We start from the raw sequence: 22271 nt of genomic DNA on the forward strand, positions 1-22271 counted from the left end.
AAAACATTGGACAACATTCAAAACCAGTCATTAAGAATCACTTTAAATTCATCCAGAGAGACCAGCTCCAGAGGATTCAGGTGATTATGGAATCGATTACAAGCTGGAGGAGCCATTTATTTAAATGTGCTTTTCCCATTTCAGTACAGACTTTCCTGGCAGTTAGTAGGAAGTGTCCTGAGAGCGAAGAAAATAGCTTATTTTATATTAGATATTTAGAGCAGTCCAAGAACAGCCTTATAAAAATATGCTAACAGTTAAGTCTACGGGGGTGTAAAAGACAGACCATCAAACCTGATTATAAAAGAGCACTGACGAGATCGGACTCTGAGTTTTGTAATAAATCTCAGTGCTCCATTGAAGACAGTATCTAGGGGATCTAGGCCTGCATGTATACAAATTGGCCATTGTCCAGCACCAAAATAAAGGTGGATGCAACAAATCCCCCTTAGGCCTTAAAGGAAAGGCAAGATATGTTTCTCAAAGAAAAACCCAAACCTCAGAAATCATCAATTATAGTTCCTAGAAACTTGTATACATACTCCATCATTACCATATAGTTGATACACATCTCTCTTAAACAGTAAGTATCCAAAAAGATATCCTTAAAGGTGGGGTAGGTAATTTTGGAGAAACCAGCTCGAGGGCGCTAGAATTTGAAAATACACAACCGGAAAAAATCTGCCACTTCCTTATAGAGCCCCTCCTCCAACACGTGAACATGACCAATGAGGGCACGAGATAAGTTTGTGCACAGATGGAAAGCTGACAGGCAGGTAGGCCATCCAGCTATTTTAGCCGGGCCGGCTCAGATGATTGGTCGTGCTTTTTACAGTACTACAGCTTCCACAGATGACATTTTTTTAATGGATCTTTTGTCAAAGCACTTAAGATATTCATTGCTATCGGGATGTTAAGAGCATTCCATGGAATATAACAAAAAGTGTATCTCGAGCCGGTTTCTCAAACTTACCAGGCTGGTCCTAAGTGTGCTTCTCATCAGATGATTTGTACCTACTTATTATGTAGTGACAAGGTCTGTCGGCTGATAACAACACAAGGTCCAAATCAGTTTGAAAAAGATATACAAAAGGATAAACTTTGAGACATGCCATCTGCTGAATCTGGAGAATCTAAAACGTATTGTCCTGATTTCTATGCAGCTGAGCTGAGTGACACTATGGGAAAATGGGTTTTACATCTTCATGCTGCCATCATTTTATTCCCTGCTGCATTCAAATTCAATTCTGGCAGCAGAGTGTCAGAGCGAGTAGAGACACTGCCATTCATCCAGAGAACCTGTGCTTTCATATATCCGTCTTTCTTATTGTTTTTATTCAGTTTACCCTTTTTTTTATTGTGCATTTTGTCTGTAAACCACATTTTTCTCTACGAGATTTTCTTTTTCATTTTTTTCCTATATGCAGTTAAAACTGCCGATATGAGAACAAAGAGCTGCTCACCTCACTGCAGAAAGACTTGGGCATGAGGCAGAGAGGGTCACAGGAGCTGTTATCCACTGGAGGGTTCATAGGAGGGCAACCTCCTGTGGGTAAGAAAACAATCAAATCAAACAGAGTAAATGTTGTTTCCAGATCAACATTATCTGTGTGTCCTGCTAGATGTCCTGCCTGTGTGACCTCAAGTAATACCATTTTATTTTTCATTTTAAACACAGCGTATGTTTGGATATAAATGTAGGTTGATGTTGCCAGGTTTATTTGTGAAACTATTGTAAGTAGGAAACCACATGTTTGTGCAGAGATGAAGGGCTGTACAGGCAGACATCGCCCACCACCTCTTTCCGAACAGTGTTATATTTCTGACATGTGTTACGTCAATTCTTCCTCCTACATAAACCTGCCACTTACTGATGGGGACAAACTGTTGAGCTGCAGACTGCTGTAGCATGTCAGTGTTTCACTTTCAGATACATTTAAACTCATCAGCTCCTAATATTATCGGTCAATGTTTCCAAAATAATTTCCCTCTTTCTAAATGAACAAAGATCTACTTTCAACCCCTCATGTCTAGTCGTGTGTCTGCAGACTCTATCCAGTTTAACCCATATAAACCACATTGAAACCACACAACCCATATTTATTTTGCTTTTCTCTGGTTTTTGGAATACTTTTCAGAGCTGAAACAATACATTGGTTAGTCAATCGACACAGAGAACAATTTATTAACTACTTTAAGTACTTTTTATATTTGCTAGTTTCTAAAGTCTTCTACAGTATGATAAAGATATTTGACTGAATATCTGGGGTTTTTGGTTACTGTTGCTCTGACAAAAAGAGCACATTTAAGGTCTTTGGGTTTGGGCTTTAGGCTTCTTTTTCAGTATTCATGAACCAAATCAATAACTAGAGAGTAAGTATCATCCGAAAAGGTAAAATCATCAAGCAATTCAAAAGAATAAAGTGCAAACATTAGAGTAAGGTCTGATCAAACCTGCTCTTGTGGGAAGAAACACGTTTTCTTTACTCTCCTATCTTGTTAATCATATAATCATATGTAAATGCACCAGGTTTATTTAAGTCAGTCGTGCAGAACCAGTAACTTAAAAAAAAAATGTGTTTAATGTACTATAATACAAGCTCCATTGTAACACTCAGAGTTCCTTACCGGTGACATTGAGTCCATCGGAGCGCTGGCACCAGATAGAGGGGCGGGTGGAGTTTTGACGGCCGCCGCTGAACCATTTGTACTCGTAACATTGGCCCCCTGAGACGGAAATAAAAAGCAATCAACATCTATAGAGACTGTATAGTGGGAGTCTGCAGTGAAGACCATTAATCAGAAGAGTGACGGATTAATAAAACAGCTGCTAAGTTATGGTTCTATAATATGCTGCTGTCATATAATATCACTATCAGCGTGTCCTCACAGAGAGGTCCAGTTCAATGTTTTAATCTTCAGTAAGAGCTTTTGCTTAATGACTTTCTATCAATGCTATTACGACTTTATCAATACCTCCATCAGTGCAGTAAATGACCATATTTCCCTATGGAGTCCTGTGTAACCAATCATCTGTCCAGGCCTTTCGGCTTGGTAAATGAACAATTTAACCTTGAACAAAGGAAATATCTATTCTCCATCGGCTTGGGTACAGTATCACAGCTCCAGTCGATGGCTCGGCTCCATCTGCAGCTTTCACAGGACGATTTGTCTGCCGCTGCGACAACTTCCCCCTTTATGTTCTTCACTTTTCTCATTTCTCTGCCTTTTTGTGCTTTGGTACAGCAAAGACAATTCCTCCAATGTGTTAACGTATCATTGAATCACTCACTTCAGCCAGCACTTCCCACCATCTTTACGAGCAGAATAGAGTTTTACTACTATTGAAATATTTCTCAGAGGACCAGACGCTCTGGAAGCAGAGATAATGTCAGTAGTTAGCCCCCTTTAAAATCACAGGTTTTTTATAACATAATGAAAGCCTCTGTTAAAGAATAGATGGCACATTTTTAAGTCTATAAACCAACAGCAGATTTGTGTTGGCTTTACCTTCCATTATCCCTGATTCCACAGTCACTAATCAGTGAAAACACATTTGCTATTCAGTTTATGCGGTGAGGGACTGTTCAAAAATGGATGGAGAGGGGTTTAACTTTATTATTCACCCTTTAGCCAAGCTAGCACCACCAGCAGCTCAACGATGACTTATTATCCAGGGGAAGACTTCAACATCTAGAGGTGGATTGCCAAAACATGTTCTGCATATAAGTGTACGATTCAAAGAAAACAATATACCTGCTAATTATGATATCAGCACAATTAAATTGTCATTGTTAGCTGTTTAGCATTTAGCTCAAAGCAGCACTGTGCCAAAGTACAGCCGCTAGTTTGGCCTTCCAAAGAGATATTCACATTTTCCTCGCACTCACTTTGGATTGAGAAATACAGTATTTATCCCTTACCACAGAAAAAAAAGGTTTTTATTAAATTCAGTTATTTTTCTCCTCATCTGCCCCTCCCTAAGCTCTCTTGTCCTCGATATGAACTAATAGTTTTTTTCAGTGACAGCGATGACTAATAATAACTGAGGCAGTGATTCAGTTCGTGGATTGTCTTGTTTTTGTTATTCAACCAGTCGATAACTAATAACGTCACACACATCTACACAGAAAGTAGATGTAGTCCTTTTAAGCCGCTAGTTCGATGTGCTCTTACATAGATAACAGGACTGCTGTTCTCTACGTGTTGCAAAACAAACCTATATGACCAATAGAGCAGAAAGAAGTAAAGAACAGAGACAGGAAACATGGGAGAGAGTCAGCCCAGGAATCACAGCGGTTGTGTGGTTTCTATCTTAACCATTACACCACTGGGGCACCCCCACAAGATTCCTTTTTAATGTTACTATTTGATCTCCCTTTCTCCGTCACCGCCTTTCTTCTTCGCCTCGCTCCTCTCCCTCTTCCTCCCCTGCCTTTACTGGTTCTGCTGGGCCACTCCTCCCCCTGAGCCTTCAGTGGTGCTGTGAAACCAGGTCAGGCTGCTGAAGACTGCTGTGGGGATGTGTACAGTAGCCAGGGAGGAAGAAGAGGAAGAGCGGGAGGAGATGAAGAGGGGGGGGCGGCCGCTCTACAGAATGAGCCCATGGCTACTGAGCTTTGGTGGTGCTGGTGATTTACAGCCCACGCTGCACCTAATGGGTGATTAACGCGCCCGGGAACCGCAATGATCAACAGTAAATGAGCGCGGGGGTTTCCTCCGTTTTGAGATCTGACTGGAGAAAGGGAGGGCGACTATTGACCCGAGTGCACAGAGGAGAAACAAAGAGATGGCAGTAGATAGTGATTTCGTTTTTTTCAGCCTTGTTGGGTACCAAGGTGGCTCAGTGGTAACACTGTCACCTGCCAGGAAGAAAAAACCTTCATCTGATTTCAGCTGCAAATCCATTCTTCACTAACTGGGTTCTCTTTAAGTGTGGGCGGTATATTGGATATACTCATCGTATTGTGGCTTTTTCTTGTGGGATGTATATGACTATATCTTAAAACATAGAGTACAAATTGTCACATAATTTATTTAAGCCCCCGGCATGAAATTAGCTTTGTTTCTTTCTCCCTCTCAGAGACACACACTCCTGGGCGAGTGTGCTTGACGTTTAAGCTTTGTGTTTTTGTATCTGGAGAGAACAAGGGATTGGGGAAAGTGAGAACGACAGAACAAGTTTAAACACATCAAATTCGAAAACTGTAATGAAAGACGCCAGCCTCTGCCAAAAGGGCCATCAAACTAGCCCCCAAGTGATTGTTGTACATGTTTGTGCTATCCATTACTGTTCGAGCTTGTAAGAAATGATGAAGACCTTCCAATGAACGTGTTGAATATAAAAAGACAACTATATATTAATATGATAAATGATGATTTAAAAAAACAACTACTGCCTGCAAAGAAATATTTGAAACCGCAATGATTTTCAAATATGTGAATAAATAGTCAAACTTAACTGTAAAGAATCCATTTGCAAAGACTAATCTTACTTTACAATGACAGAAATGCACCTCAGAATATCATTCAGAACATTCCTGTTTCCACAGTCTAACTTCAAGATAATAGCAAACCATGCGAGTGTCACTCATAAAATACCAGGTCATTCTGAATTTCATAATAAGCCTGCTAAAAAGATTGTAAACGAGCTGTGTTCCCTTTAAAATTCGGATTTATTTACAAGAATGATCATGCTGGAACAGTCATAAGCCTTGAGGAGTTAAACCAAACACTAATGTTATTTAAGAAAATCGCATGATATACTGTATACTGGCCAAGCCTAAACATATAAAGAGATTATTTATAAGCTATTACACCAGCCCTAGTTCTATGTGGGGTTTTTTCTGGTGTCCCAGTTTCCTTTCACAGTCCAACACATAGTTCAGATGGATGGAGGACTAAAAAGCCTGCAGGTATGACCCTGAGTGTAAATGTCTCTCTGTGTTATCCCGCTGATGCACTGACAAGAACCCCATCCGGGTTTCCTGCCTTCAACCAAGGATGAGACAGACTTCACTTCTCCATGATCGTACAATAAAGAACTTGTAGGCAAAATAATAAATAAATCACGGTTCGGGCCTGCTGGCTTTTTTGGCATGTAATTAAAATACCTTGCTCTTATTAAAGGTCACCTATTATGCAAAATCCTCTTTTTCATGTCTTTTATACATAAACATGTGTCCCCTCTGTGTAAAGAGATTCTGAAAGTTTCAGGAAAAAATATTCTCTCTCTTTTTGTCCTGATCCATTTATATGTCTGAAAATGAGCTGATCAGATTTTGGCTACTTTATGATGTCATAACGATTTTTTGGCTTGTGTAACCATTAGCCAATCACCAACCAAGGTAACACCCCCCACCTTATCACATGAATCTCCTCCTAGAGCACCATTGTGTTCTTTTTAACCAAATATCTCTCAGAGGGGCGTGGGGAGGGGCTCCTTATTTTCATCTAAAGTAACAGACAGAGAATCAGCACTTTTGAAACAGGGCTGAAACAGAGGGTATGAGGCATGGCTACAATGCATGATCTCTTTGGTATTTCGAGCCAAACACTTCAGAGTGATGTTTGTATATATCTGAGACCTATAATATATTGATGAAAAATAGTGTAATAGGAGACCTAAAAGAGTTCTCACCTGTGCAGGGCTGAGACTCCCAGGCCTGGTCGGGGCAGAGCTGCAGGTTCTCCGGCTCCTGGGCCAACACGGCCCGAGAGCGAACCTGAACAGAACCAAAGTCTACGCCGGCCCCTTTGGCGCAGATACTAACACAGGAGCTCCAGTCTGACCACTCCATCAGGTAGCATTCACCTGCAGGGGGCAAACAGACAGAATACATCATTGTTGGGACTGATATTGTAAGGGAGAGCAGAAATAATTCAAACAAAACGTGCCTCTGGTTCAAGTTTCCACAGTGTGAGGATTTACTGCTTTCCTTAATTGATTATGAAAATACTCTTTGGCTAATTGCCTGTGTGTTACTATGTACATAATTAGTTCAATTAGTAGGACAACAATACAATCAGCTTGGCCAAGATAAAACAGGTTCACCTTAAACAAATTAAACTGTGTCACTCTGTTCACTATTATCTGTTCAGTCTGGAACTTTTTAAATGACTGTCTGACCTGTAAAATAAAATGTCTCAGTCTGGCTTTGAGCAATATCTTCAATCTTTTAATTTCCTGAAAGCCAGTGTGCAGCCTCAGATCCCCCGGCAGGGTGGCCCTTCTACTGAAACTAAAATGTGACCAGGTTTTTGTCATCAGGGCCCCAATTATTTGGAAAGACCCGCCTACGGAGGTTAGCTGAGAGAATCAGAATTCACATCTAGATTTAAAAGATTAGATGCCTTTTTTACTTCATGTCCAATATTAATTTGTATGTGTCCTCAATCTGTTGTTGTATCTTCTTGTTTTTGACTGATTTTCATAGATCTTTTTAGACTTTTAGAAAGCTGTTTAAGATATGCAGAAATATCTGCACTGCAGCATTAGTGTGGGTGTTCCGGTGGAAATCAGATCTTATACTTTTGGCAGTGCTTAGGCAATATTTAACTATTAATCTATGTATGCAAACAGTTTAATCAGTTTTTTAATGAGACGTTAAGGTACGCAGTAGTGATACAGAATATCTATTTACATATTAAATCATGATGGTTGAGATGCTTTGAAGAGTTTCAGAAGGAGGGAGGTGTTAGTGCGAGGGCGGATTGGTTTTAATCCAAGCTGACAAGTGCAGCTCATCAAACAGCAGGGGAAATACAACATGGGTCAAGGGTGGCTGTGCATTTAAGAGTGTGTGTGTGTGTGTGTGTGTGTGTGTGTGTGTGTGTGTGTGTGTGTGTGTGTGTGTGTGTGTGTGTGTGTGTGTGTGTGTGTGTGTGTGTGTGTGTGTGTGTGTGTGGATGCCAGGATTTCCAAGCTGTCCCCGGTTCTGCACAAACTTGAATTTCCTCCCAAATCAAACTACAGTATGTCCCTGCGCAGAAAACAGTCTGTGCTTTTGAATGCTGTTTGATACTTCAGTGCTCCTGCAGTTTGGCAAAAAGGGCTGGACTGACTCGTTATGTAGGGCAGCGTTTCTCAGTGTTTTCCATCTTGGGGACCAGCAGACATCTGATGAGCTTTTTTTCCCTTTCCAAAACCCATGAGTGGAAACACATGCCCCACTCTTAACATATGAAATGAATATAGACCGTAGCACTTGCACATTTTGAGTTGAGTTGAAAATTTGAATATTTATTCCTATTTTTGTGTTTTGGCAGAAGCAAGTAACAAAGAATCTGCCTTCAGGGACTGCTGATTTATATTTAAGCTGCAATGTGTGAAAATGCACCCTTCTTATCAGGCTGAATCATACATTGGGAGTTCAGCATCCCATCTTTTCTTATTGAAATAATTTGTACATTTGCCAAAAGAAAATACTGATGTTCAATTTTCTGTGTGTCACACAATGTCGAGGTTGCATCTTGAGAATATGAATAGCATGTGCTGTGGTTGTTGGAGGAGCAGTGAAGCTTTGGAGCTGCAGACAGGCTGGACTCTGTCTGTCAGGAGCTGGGCAGAGCTCATCTGTCTGTCTCTGAGGCTGCAGAGCTACATAAAACCCAGCACCTGACAAGCCTCCATCACAAAACCTGACAACAAGTCATCAGACGCAACCTTTGAAGTGATAATCCCATCTGTGAGATTCTCCCTCTAGTTTTTCAGGGGTTGACATCCTTGGTGCTAAGCTGATATTGTGTTGCTCTTGCACTGCAGAGCTCAGACATTACCTGCCAATCAAAGAGGGATCAATAGGCCATTTAATGCCATTTGCCTTATATAGAATATATTGAATTGATGAAGGCTTTTCCTTAATACCCTACTTGCTTCTGCTATATAAAATAAAACAACTCTTCCATTGAAATAAATAAATGATTCATTGTTAGTTGAATCAGGACAAATTAGGGACACAGAGCAGCAAAAGCTTGGCAAAGTAATATCAGACTCAAAATGCCAGACGGGTTGGTTTGTTTTCAAACCTCAGCAATAAACCACTATAGGACTTTCAGTTATAAAATGTAACTATGCATCAGTGTATTGTTTAATATTTGACATTTATTTTGCTTTGTATCAGGTTAATCCCAACAGATGTCCATCTCAGAGACAGTGCTCTTCACTCACTGACATGAAAAAGTCATCCTGTGCAGTTAGATCGCGCACCAGTAGTGCCAGGTTTGAGGGTTTGTTACCCGCTGGGGCTACCCATGCGGAAAATGTGTGCACACATGGCTAACTAACAAGCGTTGGGTGGTAGAATCAACCAAATGGTAAATGACATCCTTCTTGTTTTACTGTGTGTTTGATTTCTACACCCGAGTCTACTGAACAACAATGCACATATAGTTTAAAATCAAACAAGGCTTTAAAAATGGTGTACACAAAACCATGTAAAACCAGGAAGTACCATCTATTGTTAACTCAACCCTTCTCCTGAATAGTTAATGTCAAGTCATTATTAAGATATGTATACGTTATACATGTTGAAGCAGAGTGCATGGAGCCATACTCAGTATCTCAGATGTTTAGATGACAGTTCCTTTTAAAACACCTTTCCAAAACCAAACCCAGTATAGTATTGGACTAAAGTGTGGACAAGGTCGTAGACAGCTCAAAATAACCTTAGCTAATCTGTCGGGCTCCTAATTGAATTTGGGTTGGTTTACACTCCAGCAGGCCCTAGCCAACATTACACAAGATAACATTACATTTCTCCTTAATAGTCCTTATCCACAAAGACTTCCCCGTTGTGTTGACTGTGTCATGCATCGCAAAGTGTCTTCTGGTTTCTGCTGGCTTAACCTGAGAGCAGCTCTGTATAAGTGCATTGTATTGTATTTCTTATTTTAAGCCTTTGATGTAATATTGAAATCCCTTTGAATTGCCTCCAAGTATGAAATGAGCAACTTGTCAGTAAAACAAGTATGCATCAGCACCTCAATTCGTATAAACCATGCCCTATAATTGACGTTAAAAACACTTCTTCAATCTGTTTTTCTTGCAATCAACATCATCTTTCAGATGTGAGATGAATAAATGCATAACATTTGCACTTTATTGTCATTTACAGCACATCAGATTGCTATTCAGAGAGGCTGTTGCTCAGCTTGCCATCTTTTTTTCAGATCAGCCCTTAGGGTTTTTGTTATCTCGCCCACACAGATTATTGATTGCACCCCTTTTTTCTGTGTTATTTTATCTGTATCTGTGTGAGTGTGTGTGCGCGCGTGTGTGTGTGAGTGTGTGTGTGTGTGTGTGTGTGTGTGTGTGTGTGCGTTTAAATCACATGTTTCTAAACTGTAAAAACGAAATAAATTGAATTTCGCTTTTCGGTCTATTTCATTTAAAGACCAGGTGGTCCAAGTAGTTTGTGCCTTTCACATAAAACTGAAACCTAAGGGCAATGGTGCCTCTGGCGCTTCGACAAACACCACTAACAACATTCACTGATAGAGGGCCTGTAAAGGACAAATGCAGTAGTGTTTTGCAATCTTCATGAGAGACTTCTAAGTGTTAGATGAAAAAAAGTGGATGTTGATATATATTTCAGATCCTTAATGGTAAAAAGTAAGGAAAGACATCAAGTTAACTGGGAGAAAATAGGTACAAATGGAAGTCAATATGAGACCCAAATCTTCTTGTCGAGTATGAATGGAGACTTACTTCCTTGCAAAAGAGAGTAGAGGGCTCTCGACAGGAAATTAAATGCTGTACCTAGTATTAAATTGAACTTGCATAAAATGGCATTCAAAGCATCTGCAACTGTATAATGTAGTCCATTTATTCTGTCCCAGGTATTCTCCTTCCACTCACTTTAAAGGTCATGAATACATACTGAGTGCTATTGGTTAGAGATAATAAACTCTACCCTGTAACCAAAGTATTTTTAGTGGCTGCTATTTGATATAATTCAAACTGCTGACTAGTGTTGACTGTCTTCTGGTTTCTACTGAGAGCAGATCTGCAATGCAAAGCAGAGTTATAATGGAATATTTCACTAATCAATAAATCAATCATCACCTAGACCGTTGTGAAGAGCTCTGAACAACTGCTGTCAAAGATTTGACTGGGCTGAGGGGATATATTATTTGTTTGGCCTCATTAACCCTCTATCATGAATAATGGTGATCGCAACATTCATGAAAATAATTGTAATTTACATTTTGGCCATAATCGTGCAGCCCTAAATCAATGAAAGAGGTTTTGAAAATAATCGTAGTAAGGTAATAGTGCTTCTAATCTATGCTGGGTTTGGAGAAGACTTTACAAGGTGCCTCATGCAGCACAACAAGCTCAAACCGACCACATTTTGAAAGTATCATTAAGTAAGTAAGTAAGTCAGTCAAGTTTATTTATAAAGCGCTTTTCCCAGACATAGTTACAAAGTGCTTGACAAAGCATTAAAACATCATACGAATCATAAAAGATGAAATGACCACACAAGCCACGTGTTAAGAAGTGCTAAAAACACAATACATTGTGAAAAACACAACACACAATAAAAACACAATAAAAATATAGAACAGAATAGAATAAAAGCACACAAGTTACCCAAACGCCTGCCCAAACAGGAATGCCTTTAGATGACATTTAAAAGAGTCTACAGAGTCAGTGTCATTACCTGGGCAGGGCAGGGTGCAGGCCTCTTTCAGGAGGATCTCAGTGTCTCCGTCCACGGCCAGCTTCAGGCTGTTGCACAGCTCCTCGTCCACCAAACTGCTTTCTCCTTCTCTGGAGCCGTCCGACACGTAGCAGGTCAGGTTCCTGTAGCGTGTACCGTGTCCACACACCACATTCTGACAGGACAGGAACACCACAGAAGAAGAAGGAGGATGATGAGTTACGGCAGTGAGAGAGGGGAGTTACAGGAACCAAAATGGTTTATTATATCTATGGGTGCAGATTTTGTCCATCAGTGATTTTAATTGAGTCAAACAATGGTGACAACTAAAGTCATTTGGACATACAAAGACGGCTTGTCCTTATTACAATATACCGATTGCTTGATCTTATGTTGAAGTATATACAGTATTCATGTTGTATTGAAATACTTTTCACATATCAAATTATTGAAATTCGTGACTGATAAGCCTTTCAACACTGAAATATAATGGAACATTTTTTAATTAATCTTCTATTGAGTTCCATTATAAAATCAATACCAGTCACTGTGAATAATATTTAAAATCTTTCTGAACAGACAAAAGTTTTCAGTCAAGATTGGGAAATAAAAGCAGAATTCACTCACACATGTAATTAAAGTCTGCACAGAGATGCTCAGTATTCAAACACTTATCTTGTCATATTTGTATTCAGTTCATCAACAAAAAAGAAGATTTTGCCATATTTTTGGTGGACATAAAATCTAGGCTGAAGATACCTGAAGGGTTTGAGTCCACTTCACTTGCTGCTTCACATTAAAAGTCTTCATTGATTATTTGGCACTTGAAAGAGTTAATTGGAAGGAAGTGACCTACATTAATTATAAGAAGCATCATGTCTCCCTGTAGTCCCATAAAACTAACCCCTGCTTACAACGTTTTCTCTTATGTCTTATAAAGCGATGCAGCAGACTCTTTTAATGATCCGGCCTGGTGTCACACAACTCAAGATGAAGTGTAAAGGCTGCCAAATTTCTTGGCAAAGGTATTGAAATACAGTAATCCATCAGTGTTAAAGGTGCATTAGATTGATTTTTACTGTCCATCCCAACTGTATGCACAGGGATTTGATGGGGTTGTTCATCAATACTAAAGACTCCATCATTTTTTTTCAGGTTCTAATATTTCTGTCTTCTAAAATCCACTTTCTGGCTCAAATTCATGTGCGTATTGATCTCAGCAGTGCCAGGGACCTGTCAAAACTGCATTTCATGTAGCTGACAGAGGTCGATGTGATCATTAAAATGTAATGCTCCTGGATTATGGTATAATTTCATTATTTATTGGCGTACCTCCACCCGACACTCGGACCAGGGGCTGTACTGCCAGCGGTAGCAGGGCCGCACGGGGCAGGGCTTCCACTGCTCCATCTGGGGGGGGCAGGGCCGGCCGTCGCCCTGCGAGGCCTGGACCACCGCCCGCTGCCGCCACATCTTACCTGGAGAAAACACACAGGACATCTTCAGTGTTTTATGTACTATACAGATCTGTACCAATTGTCTTTTGTTCTACATACTATACAAGGCTTCTATTAAGGTTTTCTAATAAGGCTTCAAATGTCTGTCGTCAAACTTAATGTACATACTTTTTTTTAAATCCTCAATTTGAAGTGATTCATCTTTGAAATAAAAAAATAGATGAATATAAATACAAAGACAAATACATTTGAATACAGATTTGAACACTTTGTTAAAGCCCTAGAATTGTATCTTTAATGTTTGTGTATATGTTCAGATTTATATTTAAAAAGAGACATTTACATTTAGCAACAGGCACTGAATGAATCCGACAGAAATAGAAAGCAAAAATGACAGAAAGCAAGATGATTGGGGTAAACAGAACACCAGTGAGTCTATTTTAAAGTTGTACTACAGGGTGTGTGTCAGTATTAAAACTTGAGTTTAGTTTTTCTACCGACATGATAGAAGATGAATGATCAGGGATTTGGTTTCTGCTAAGCCTTCAGACATTATAGATCATTTTCTTAGTAATACAATAATATGGACTGTAAAGTGGCTGTGTTTTAAATGCACAATAAAGACTGATTTTGGCATATAAAGTGACCACTGCGGTTTGCACAGCAGTCATCCATTCATTCTGTAAACAGCTTATTTAAAATGAATGCGTTTCTTTTGAATGCATTCAATTTATGTTGCCCTGGAAAAGAGCACTTCACTTAACAGAGCAGGCTTTTCTAAATGGTCTGAAACACAGCACTTGTTATTGGTCCACTTGAGTAAAATGGCTTTCATCCACATCAATCAGCAAACTCTCAAGATAAATCTTGAATATTAAAGCCGCTAACACCTTGGAGACTTTGATTTAAGTGCAGAATTGAAGCTATGAATTGATTGGAAAACTAAACACTTTCTGCTCACATGCAACCTTTCTATCTTCCTGTTTTAAACCGCCCAGGGAACCCTTCATATGTTGCATATCTCATTCTCGTTTTTCACCCTGCCTTGCCAGCAATCTGCTCACCTCAGAGCACACCGATACCAACCTACGACACCTCTCAACACAGAAAACAGTATTCAGCCTTCCCACACATTTACACAAACTGTACAACCTCACATCCTGTTCCAACTAGAAAACATTCCACACACATTTACACACAAAACCACATCAAATAAGGTCCCCTTTTGCTCCTGCAGCCTTTCTTGAACTTATGATTTAGCAACTATCGCTGTAGTGGCTCTTCTTCAAAGCGCTCCCCACAGCCCTGAGGAGCAGGAAGCTGTAATGGGACAGAATCCATTGTTTGAACCGCAAGGAACAACGACCAGGCAACAAGAGGACACATTTTCACCAGTCATTTGGGAAGACCCTTAAATAAACATTTCCTCTCTTTTGCTATTGTGAGTTTTTCTGGCCAGCAAACCTCCAGTGGGATCAGAAAGCATCTGATACGGGATTTTTCTAAGTTAACCAAGCTACTACGTTTTGCCGAGCATTCATGTTTTACTCACACACATGCTTTTTAAAGCTTAATGTATTCAGGCTTCTTGAAACCAATACCGCAAGGGTTTTTTACTTGCATGTTCCTGCTTTACATTCATCCATGTATATATTAACATCTTGGGGCGTCTAGTGCTGAGATTTTCTTTTGATTTTGTCCTGTTACAAGCAGCAAAGGGGCTGTCGACCAAAGGTAACGCCTGTTTTTTCAGCTGTACCTCCTTTTGTTCAACAAACATGAAATACAGGATAATTACACATATAAAGATGCAGTCAGGAAGAGACCTTTACAAGCTTTTTGTCACCAAACCAAATGTTCAAGGCTTTCTGAGCTGCATCAACTCTCACACAAGGAATAATTAGAAGAGAATATCCGCTGGATCTTAATGAGAGTCATGATAATTAACCTCAGATCCGCCCCTTCACATTACCACACTACATTAACGCTGTTATTGTCATCTACCTGATGACAGTGTTACGTTAATCTCAATCACACCAGGGATAGATGTGACCCTTGCTGTTGGACCTCTTCAATGATAACTTGTTTCGCACATTTCTTTTTTTTTTTTAATTGGATGAGATCACACCATCCAAATTGATACCTAGTGTCCTTTTAACTTTCACAAATGTCAGGCTTTGAAGGTAAGAGTTTATAATCTCTTGTAGCGCAGCAATTTTTCCCACGCTAAGAATTGAATTGGGTCACCCAATTACATTTGGCAACCAATTGTATTATTATTATTGTCATTATTATTATGTATATATTTTTATTTAACAGTTAAGGTGCCTTTTTCCTGGATTTGGTTGCTCTGGTATTTGCTTTTACTTTGATTTTATCAAACTATTACACATAGAAAGTATTATATAGATATATATCAGTGCATTGATCATTGTAAGATCAAGCTTTACATATGATAAGAAGCTGACCTTGTGTGTGACATGATGTGTTGATAGTAAAAGGTTACAGATTTCTATTCTTGCTGCCAGTTCTTTGATCACACTGGAAATTACTCAAGGTTAAAATATCAGCTCAATGTCAACAACTATGTCAATTTAAAGGTTGATCTTCGAGTCTTACCTTCGAGTCCGCATGTCTGTGAACAGGCTGACCATGCGGACCACTCTGACAGCTGACAGTTGACGGGACACTCGACCACACAGGAGATGTTCATCTGCCACTTCTTCTCCAAATTCAACTGCAACATGTATGAAACAAAGAGGTTAATTCATGACAAATCATCAAACCAACAGTTGTGTCACAGCCAAGTCAATCTATTACGGCCTGACAGCAGCTTGACCGCTCTGCACTACAATTCCCAGAAGCCTTTGTTCTGGCAGGGGACACACTATGCTGGGCAGCATCAGGCCAGCAAGGTTGCACTATCAAAGCTGCTGTGAAAGCCATTCTGACACAATGTGTTTTTGTGAATGAGCCAGATGATGAAGTGGGCCAAGGGTTAAATAGCTGTGGGGACGGCTCTGCCACAGCCCGCCGGCTACAATTACAGCCAGCCCCGACACATTATGAATGAATAAAAGGCTCAGCCCGAAGCAATGACAACAATCTCTGCATGGGAATACTACTGAAATATGGTGCTGCTAAGGGGCCAAAAGTACTGTAAGGTGACGGTAATATAATGCATGAGTGATGTGATAAAGTCATTAAGAAAAATGAGTGTTCCCAGAAAAAGAATAGTGAAAACTAAACTCGCCAAAAAACCAAAAGTCAAAGTAACAAAGGGAGTAGCTTGAGGAGTTTGTGCACGTCTCACCTCCTCACAGAACTTCATATTGACTGATTTTCCGTCGCTGCGAACACAGTCGAGCATCCGGGTCTTGATGCCGCTCCCACACACAGCGTTAGGACTCAGCTGACAGGTACTCCAGTCTGAAAAGCAACATATTCACATATTTATTATTTTGGCTGTAAAACTGGCAATACAAGTTTATTAAAGCAGAGACAACTCCTGAAACTTTGCACCAGTATACAGTAGATGTTTTCTACGGTACAACTACAATCCTCTAGCTGCTGAGCATCACAGAGTTGACTTTTCTGTATTTCTTTCTTAATGTTGCAATAATTCGTAAACATGTGTTGATTGTACTTGGATCTGCTATTTGGTTCTGGGCAGGTAGTGTAGTGAGGGTTTATATTGACTTCACTCAGAACAGCTGTTGAGATTGGTAAGAGTGAACATTAAAAACAGTAAAGCTGCAGGCTGAAACCCCCCCCCCAAATATACTTAAAGCCACTGAAAAGCTTTTTCGTAATTGAGGGGAACAGCAGCGTTTGGTGATAATTCTCTGTTGGTTCATCACTGAAAGCAGACATTTAGTTTTCGCTGATTGAAAAAAAGATAATGGCAGCTTTAAAAATGTATTATTCAGTCAAACATTGCTGGCCAAATGTGCAGGCACTTCCAAAACAGACAAGAATGGTTGGATATACCCTCTTACTGTTCTGTCTATCACGCTCATGAAATTCCTGTTATCATTCACTCCAGCTCACAACTTTACCGCCTATAGCTAATAATTACCAGCGATCAGTAGGTGGCTGCTGCTGATTTTACCACCCTGGGTGCCAGCAGAGTAAAAAGGCAGGTGAGAGGGAGGTATGATTTAGATAGGAGCAGGAAGCAAAATGAGAGGAGAATTTGTTCAAGTCACAAGGAAGCTGCATTTCACTTTTCTGGTTGGATGCTTTTTCAGTTGAAGCAGAATGATGTAGCGAGACAAAACACAACGAGACAATGTTTAAAAGTGTTTAAATGTGTTAGCTGTCACAAATGATTTACACTTTAGAATGAATAAATCGCAGATACTGAGGAACAAACATGGTGTGTCTATTAAATGGGAAAACAGCAATGTGCTTTCTCACCTTGTTGCCTTATGTTAATTTGAAAGCTGTTTATGCTAATCTAAAGTTGGTTGGAGGCAGATACATAGATAGAATTTGTATATACATTTCAATTAGTTTGTAGACATTTGACATGGTGTTCTGACAGAGTACTACAATGTTAAACTAATTAACATCCACATTGATGACTTCAACTAAAATGCACATGTCTTGTCTGCACTGTGGATATATATTTTAAGATGGGAGTGCCATGAATATAAATGAACCACCATGGGCTCCCAGATGACTCAGCAGATTTGCAAGAACGCCTTGTGCTTCCCATATTGTAACTTTGACATCAGTTCATTGCCTTTGTTGCACACTTCATCTTCCTCTGCCTTCCTTCCCTTCTGCAACACAACTCAAAAAACACATAAAGCCTTGAGGACCAGTTGGTATATTTAGATGGATTTATAAGCAGAAATTGAATATTAAAACATAACTTTAACAGGGAATAATCACCTGCACTTTATAATCGTTGTGTTTTCTTAAGCTTAGAATGAGCCCTTCATATCTATATGGGGAGTGGTTCCTCTTCCTTTGGCCTTTCACATTTTTATTTGACTTATAAGCCACCTTATGTTCTCTGCATGCTTGTAAAGAGATGGTTAAAGGTAGGGGTATTTCATTGGTTAAAACCTCTTCCCTATATTCCACTAAATATTCAGTGCACCTTCAAAATGGTGTATGTTTGTTTAGTTTTGAGTCAGTCTCTAAATAGCTTCTGGCTGGCACATATCAATGTTGACAACAGATGATTATTTTGTCAGCAAAGAGGTCATTGAAGGTTTATAACAGCTCTATTAAATCCAATAACTCTGGCTGCCATCAGTGTTCTTTAATGCCATCATCATAAGCAAGCTGTGTGGCCAGACGTCAGATTCAAGTTTAATATCGAGGATTTAAAAGCAACACAAGTTTCCCCTGAATAAACCTCACCAGAAAAAGACAGAGCGGAAGTGAGGCAGAACTCTGGGCCCCCTAAAAAAATAATTTCTGTGAAGTGGAAAGACAACATTTGATTCCAGGCTTTGGGTGCAAAGCCGGCAACAACAGGGAGGCTGAGGTATCACTCATAAAGTATGCCATCCGCTGACAAAGACGAGTGTCTGTTTTTAGCTGCAGCGAGCTCGTTTGCAAGCTCGACTCAGGGAATTGTGTCTCCTTTTGCTGAGAAGCTTTGTGGCACTCTGGGGACTGAAAATAGGGACACGGCAACAAGAAAAGAGCGACTGTAAGAGACTGAGAGGGAAACATCCAGAAAGGGAGGAAAACTGATGGGAGGAAAGAAGCAGCTTGGACCTTCTCAGCACTAACAAAGAAGAAAAAGAAAGCTTCACCTAATAATAATCTCTTCTCGTATATTATGTACATATACCCTGGGATGCCACTGTGAACCTAGCAGTAGGGATTATAAGACATGTGTCCCAGTGTAATAGCACAAAGGGAAGAGGAGGGTGTGCTGGTTAAAAATGTGGAGCAGCAGAAAATGAAGGCATCATAACTAATCCAAAAGAACTAGAGGATTGTTGCCAACCTCTCCTTCGTTTTTTAATTTTGTATTGAAATAACGTCCAAAGAACACAACCTTTCCTTTTTGTTAAAGCGTCTGAAAAGGCAATATGGAAACAATGTGATAGTAAACACCTGCGATGACCCTACAGCAAATGATCACCTTAATCTGCAGCTTCACTTATGTATCTGTGGCCTCTTAAACAGAAGAGGAACTCATTCTGAAACAGAGTCCATGTTTGCAGTGATGCTCACCGAGTACCAATACAGTACATAGATCCTTGCAATCCCATGGCAGCAGCCCTAAAACATACTCCATTGAAAACATACAGAGCACGTACAGTAGCTCGTCTGCCACAAACAAAACAGGTTTGATGACCCTACAGAGAGAAATGAATACTGCCGACTCCACCTTTATGAGCACAGAGCAGTCATTTGTACATCTCCTGTACCTGTGATGTTGTAGAAGTAGTTGAAACAGTTGAGGTTCAGGCTGCAGGGCTCATTGTCACTCGTGTCCGGACACTCCCTCCCCACACTGGGAGAACGGAGCGTGTATGCCATCCGCACTCGACTGTTGGTTCTGGTGCATGGCTGCAACAGAGAGCTCACATTAAAAACTGTTTCATAAAATGCAGACATTTCTGAGCAGTCAACATTGCAAGGAATATAGAAACATCTTTGAATTGGAACTAAGCAGAGATCTTGCTACACTGATGTTTATATCAAAGGCGCATAAAAGGAGATAACTGTGTGAATTTGCCCAGTGCTAGATTATTTTTCATTTTTATTTGAAATAAACTGTCTCATAGGCTTTGACCCTGAAGGGATGTTTCTCTTTGTATTTCTAAATATAAATAAAGATCCTTCTCTCTCCTGGCATTGCCAGAATAAGGAATTCAATGTCTCTCCAGCAGGAAAGGACAGCAGAGGCGAAACCGATACTGTGCTGGAATCATAAACCAGTTTCTACACGGTCATTGCTTGCAGGAAAACAGTTGGAGGCGAAAATGACAGCCTTTTGAATAACTTCATTGCAGGCACGATGAATAAAACATGTAAGGGTCCCTGCTGGGGCCACTGGAGACTCCAGTACGAGGATGTGGGAAGTCGGTGTGTCAAGTACTTGGAAAAAAAATGGGGTGTGATTAACAATGGCCAAGGTGCTGCTGAGAGAACAGCAGGAGACACCGGAGCATTTAAATGGTTTTCTTTTTACCAAGAATCGGAGTTGTCTCAAGCAGAGGAGCTGAAAGGGATGTTTTGACGCCTAACATGTTTTTGTTAAAGGAAAAGCAAACATGCTGTAGTCTGTAGGAGGAATATGGAAGACTCAATTTGCAAAGTCTTCATATTTTACAGCAAGTTGGAAAGGGAAAGGGACTAGTTTTTGATTAAAAAGGAGATTTTAATACATTCTGATACTGTACTCATTTAGTCTGTCAACCTTTTGTCTAAAATGAAAGTGTATGACCTGAATATCTAGTAGTTTTCTGAATATATATAACTTCACTGTTTGTGGTTGTCTGCCAAATAACGATCCGAGCTCGCTGGAATATTTTAGCCAGCTTTTTGTTTTGCCACTTCATCACTGCTAATGTAAAGAGGATAGTGCCTGTGTCACAAAATGTAAATCTGAAAACCTGCACAGGAGTTCTGAGTCCTTATCATAAATCATATTCCTCCCCTGCTGAATGCACAGTGAGTACAGTGTAATATAGGTGATACATAAGCCATTTTTCTCCTGCTTCCCAGTTCATAAATCTCTTTTATTCCTCTCTTGGTGGACGATAAATAACCTGTTGACTAAGATTCACACACTGCTCAAAATGATACAGTGCTGGTACGCTTTGAATTCCTTGAGCCTTAGAGAGAATATTTCTGACAAAAATAGATACCAAGATAAATCTCAGTGAGCTTCACAGAACACTGACGTTCCCATATCTGTGGCAGACAGCTGAGCTGCTGCTCTCTGATCTGAGTTCAGCTCTCACCAGGCTGCAGCGGCTCCAGCTGCCCCAGTCATTCAGCACGCAGTCCTCAGGGCAGGGCAGCCGGCTCTCCCGGGCCCCCAGGGGCATCTCTTCAGGGTCACACAGGTAGTCCTCCACCGACTCCGACGGCCCGTCTATTGTGTTGAGCATGCACCTGTGGGATTGGAAGAAAAACACTGCATTTTAGATACTGATGGCTCCATAGAACAAAATAGTTAGACGTTATGTTTTAACTGGACATAGAAATGTCAAGTAGATGAAGTACTGGGGTTCGTCCCTCACGGTGACGGAGGTCGATTTAACAAACACAAAAAAACATCTGTCACAGCAACACAGTCTCTACTGGGTGAAGAGGATCAATGTAAACACAGAAAATACGATAGATTGAGATCGATGAGATGGATGCAGTACAAAAAAGGTCATTTATATTGATATTTGCATCCGAAACCTGGTCTTCCTTTACTGCCACATTTAATAAAAAATCTATATCTATATTACAGACTTTATTATCCAGCAGACAAACTGAATACAGAGTGCCAGTTTATTCACTGAAAATGTCACCAAAAATCATAAAAAGAAATGAGTCTTGATAATAAAAAGGCGTATAGATGTTGATCTTGTGATGTCCCTGTGTGACATTATATGGTGTGTTTGTCTTTTTCTACTTTTACAGAACCCCTTTGTTTGGTCTGTCAGCCACACAAACCATCTAATTACAGCCCTGTCAGTCTAATATAGTCTAATTACAGTGCATGATTTGGCATGTGCAACATAACATCCAAAAAGTTTGTGTTCAACCCGATAGGATTTGGCAGGATGTCGGTTGTTGTTCTTGTCCAATTTAGAAAAGAAATGTTTTTTTCCAAAACACAAAATAGTTGTTTTAATTTGACAGTTTGTAACTGCTTGTATATTAATCTACAAATTACGCTTGTCTGATTAAATATTAAAAAGTGTACTTAAAAGTGCTAATCTAATTTTCCGACAGCCCAAGGTAGTGTCTTCATATATCTTATTTTGACTGATCAATGTCCAAGCCCTGCTTTACATTTGACATGCTAATTATTCTAGAAAGTTGACTAAAAAAGCAATACTTTAGAGCATTTTGTTGATTTTTTTAGATGACTGAACCAACAACTATTAGCAAATCAGCTAATAGTTAGCAGCACTGAAACACAGTACATATAGTACACAGTACATATAGT

At 39.9% G+C, this 22271-nt stretch overlaps 1 protein-coding gene across 1 annotated transcript in view; it reads right to left on the bottom strand.

Annotated features, from left to right (window-relative positions):
* LOC117468518 (thrombospondin type-1 domain-containing protein 7A) overlaps window positions 1-22271 on the bottom strand; it is a 125609-nt gene that overhangs the window by 9747 nt on the left and 93591 nt on the right. Inside the window, exons 17-25 of the mRNA XM_034112689.1 lie at window positions 21067-21220; window positions 19525-19666; window positions 16437-16552; window positions 15743-15860; window positions 12999-13144; window positions 11667-11841; window positions 6641-6814; window positions 2629-2727; window positions 1464-1546 (exon numbers count right to left, since the gene is read on the bottom strand). Of these exons, the coding sequence (XP_033968580.1) occupies window positions 1464-1546; window positions 2629-2727; window positions 6641-6814; window positions 11667-11841; window positions 12999-13144; window positions 15743-15860; window positions 16437-16552; window positions 19525-19666; window positions 21067-21220 (1207 nt within the window). The remainder of the gene's footprint in view (window positions 1-1463; window positions 1547-2628; window positions 2728-6640; window positions 6815-11666; window positions 11842-12998; window positions 13145-15742; window positions 15861-16436; window positions 16553-19524; window positions 19667-21066; window positions 21221-22271) is intronic.

Source organism: Trematomus bernacchii, unplaced genomic scaffold, assembly GCF_902827165.1.
Source record: "Trematomus bernacchii unplaced genomic scaffold, fTreBer1.1, whole genome shotgun sequence".
Taxonomy (NCBI): domain Eukaryota; kingdom Metazoa; phylum Chordata; class Actinopteri; order Perciformes; family Nototheniidae; genus Trematomus; species Trematomus bernacchii.